The sequence below is a fragment of the Octopus bimaculoides genome, chromosome 22 (genome assembly GCF_001194135.2).
Source record: "Octopus bimaculoides isolate UCB-OBI-ISO-001 chromosome 22, ASM119413v2, whole genome shotgun sequence".
Lineage (NCBI taxonomy): Eukaryota > Metazoa > Mollusca > Cephalopoda > Octopoda > Octopodidae > Octopus > Octopus bimaculoides.
The window spans coordinates 18,293,565-18,294,414 of record NC_069002.1 but is presented as its reverse complement, the minus strand read 5'-3'; the positions used below and the strand labels follow the sequence as shown (position 1 = coordinate 18,294,414).

The 850-nt window shown below is 34.9% G+C and overlaps 1 protein-coding gene across 1 annotated transcript in view; it reads right to left on the bottom strand.

The window, feature by feature from the left end:
- Positions 1 to 156: 156 nt before the first annotated feature.
- The window catches only part of LOC106867309 (leucine-rich repeat-containing protein 74A), a 30,686-nt gene continuing 29,992 nt past the window's right edge, over positions 157 to 850 (bottom strand). Inside the window, exon 7 of the mRNA XM_014912148.2 lies at positions 157 to 613. Within this exon, the coding sequence (XP_014767634.2) occupies positions 410 to 613 (204 nt within the window). The 3' untranslated portion in view covers positions 157 to 409. The remainder of the gene's footprint in view (positions 614 to 850) is intronic.

Sequence of the window (850 nt, the reverse complement as noted above, 5' to 3'; positions counted from 1 at the left end):
TCTCTCTCTCTCTCTCTCTCTCTCTCTCTCTCTCTCTCTCTCTCTCTCTCTCTTTCTCTCTCTCTCCTCTCTTATTCTATCTCTCCATTGTTTTCACTCGTTCTCTCATGTCTGATTTTCCTTTCTGTATGTTCCTATTCTCCCGACTTCGTTCCTCTTTCACTCTAAATTCTTTCCATCGGCTTTCCATTTTTTTTTCCATCATTCAATCTATCACACTTTCTTTTTTCTTTTTCTACCTCTCTTTCTCTCTTCTACCCCTCTCTCCCTCTTTCTCTCTCTTTCTATCTCTTCATTAATACACACACACATGCATGTGTGTGTGTGTGTGTGTGAAAATGCGAGAAAGGAGGAAAGCGAAGAAAAATAGAAGTGAAGTGGATTGGGGATGGTATGACATAGTTTAAGCTCAACAGACCTTAAGGTTGATCAACGACCGATTCTTGGAGAGAGCTTTGCTCATTATCAGTGACCCTTTCCAGCATATTCTGTTGCTGGAAATATCAAGAGTCTGCAGAGTTTTATTATGTTTTAGCATCTCTCCTAAGGCAACGGCTCCTTCATAACCAAACCCGTTGTAGGCGACATTGAGTGTGGTCAGGCAATTGTTAATCTAAAATGTAATATATAATTAAGATATGTATATATATGTATATATATATGAAAGAAGGTTTGAAAATGCACTTATTTTTCAAAAATAGAATGTATATATGCATTTTAATACTCAAACTGTTTTTTAACATTTTTTATTATTCTCAAAGACTTTTGATAATCTTTTTCTAAAAAAGTGAAACCGGTTAAGTAAATAAATATTTTTGAAAAATAAGTGCATTTTCAAACCTTCTTTCAT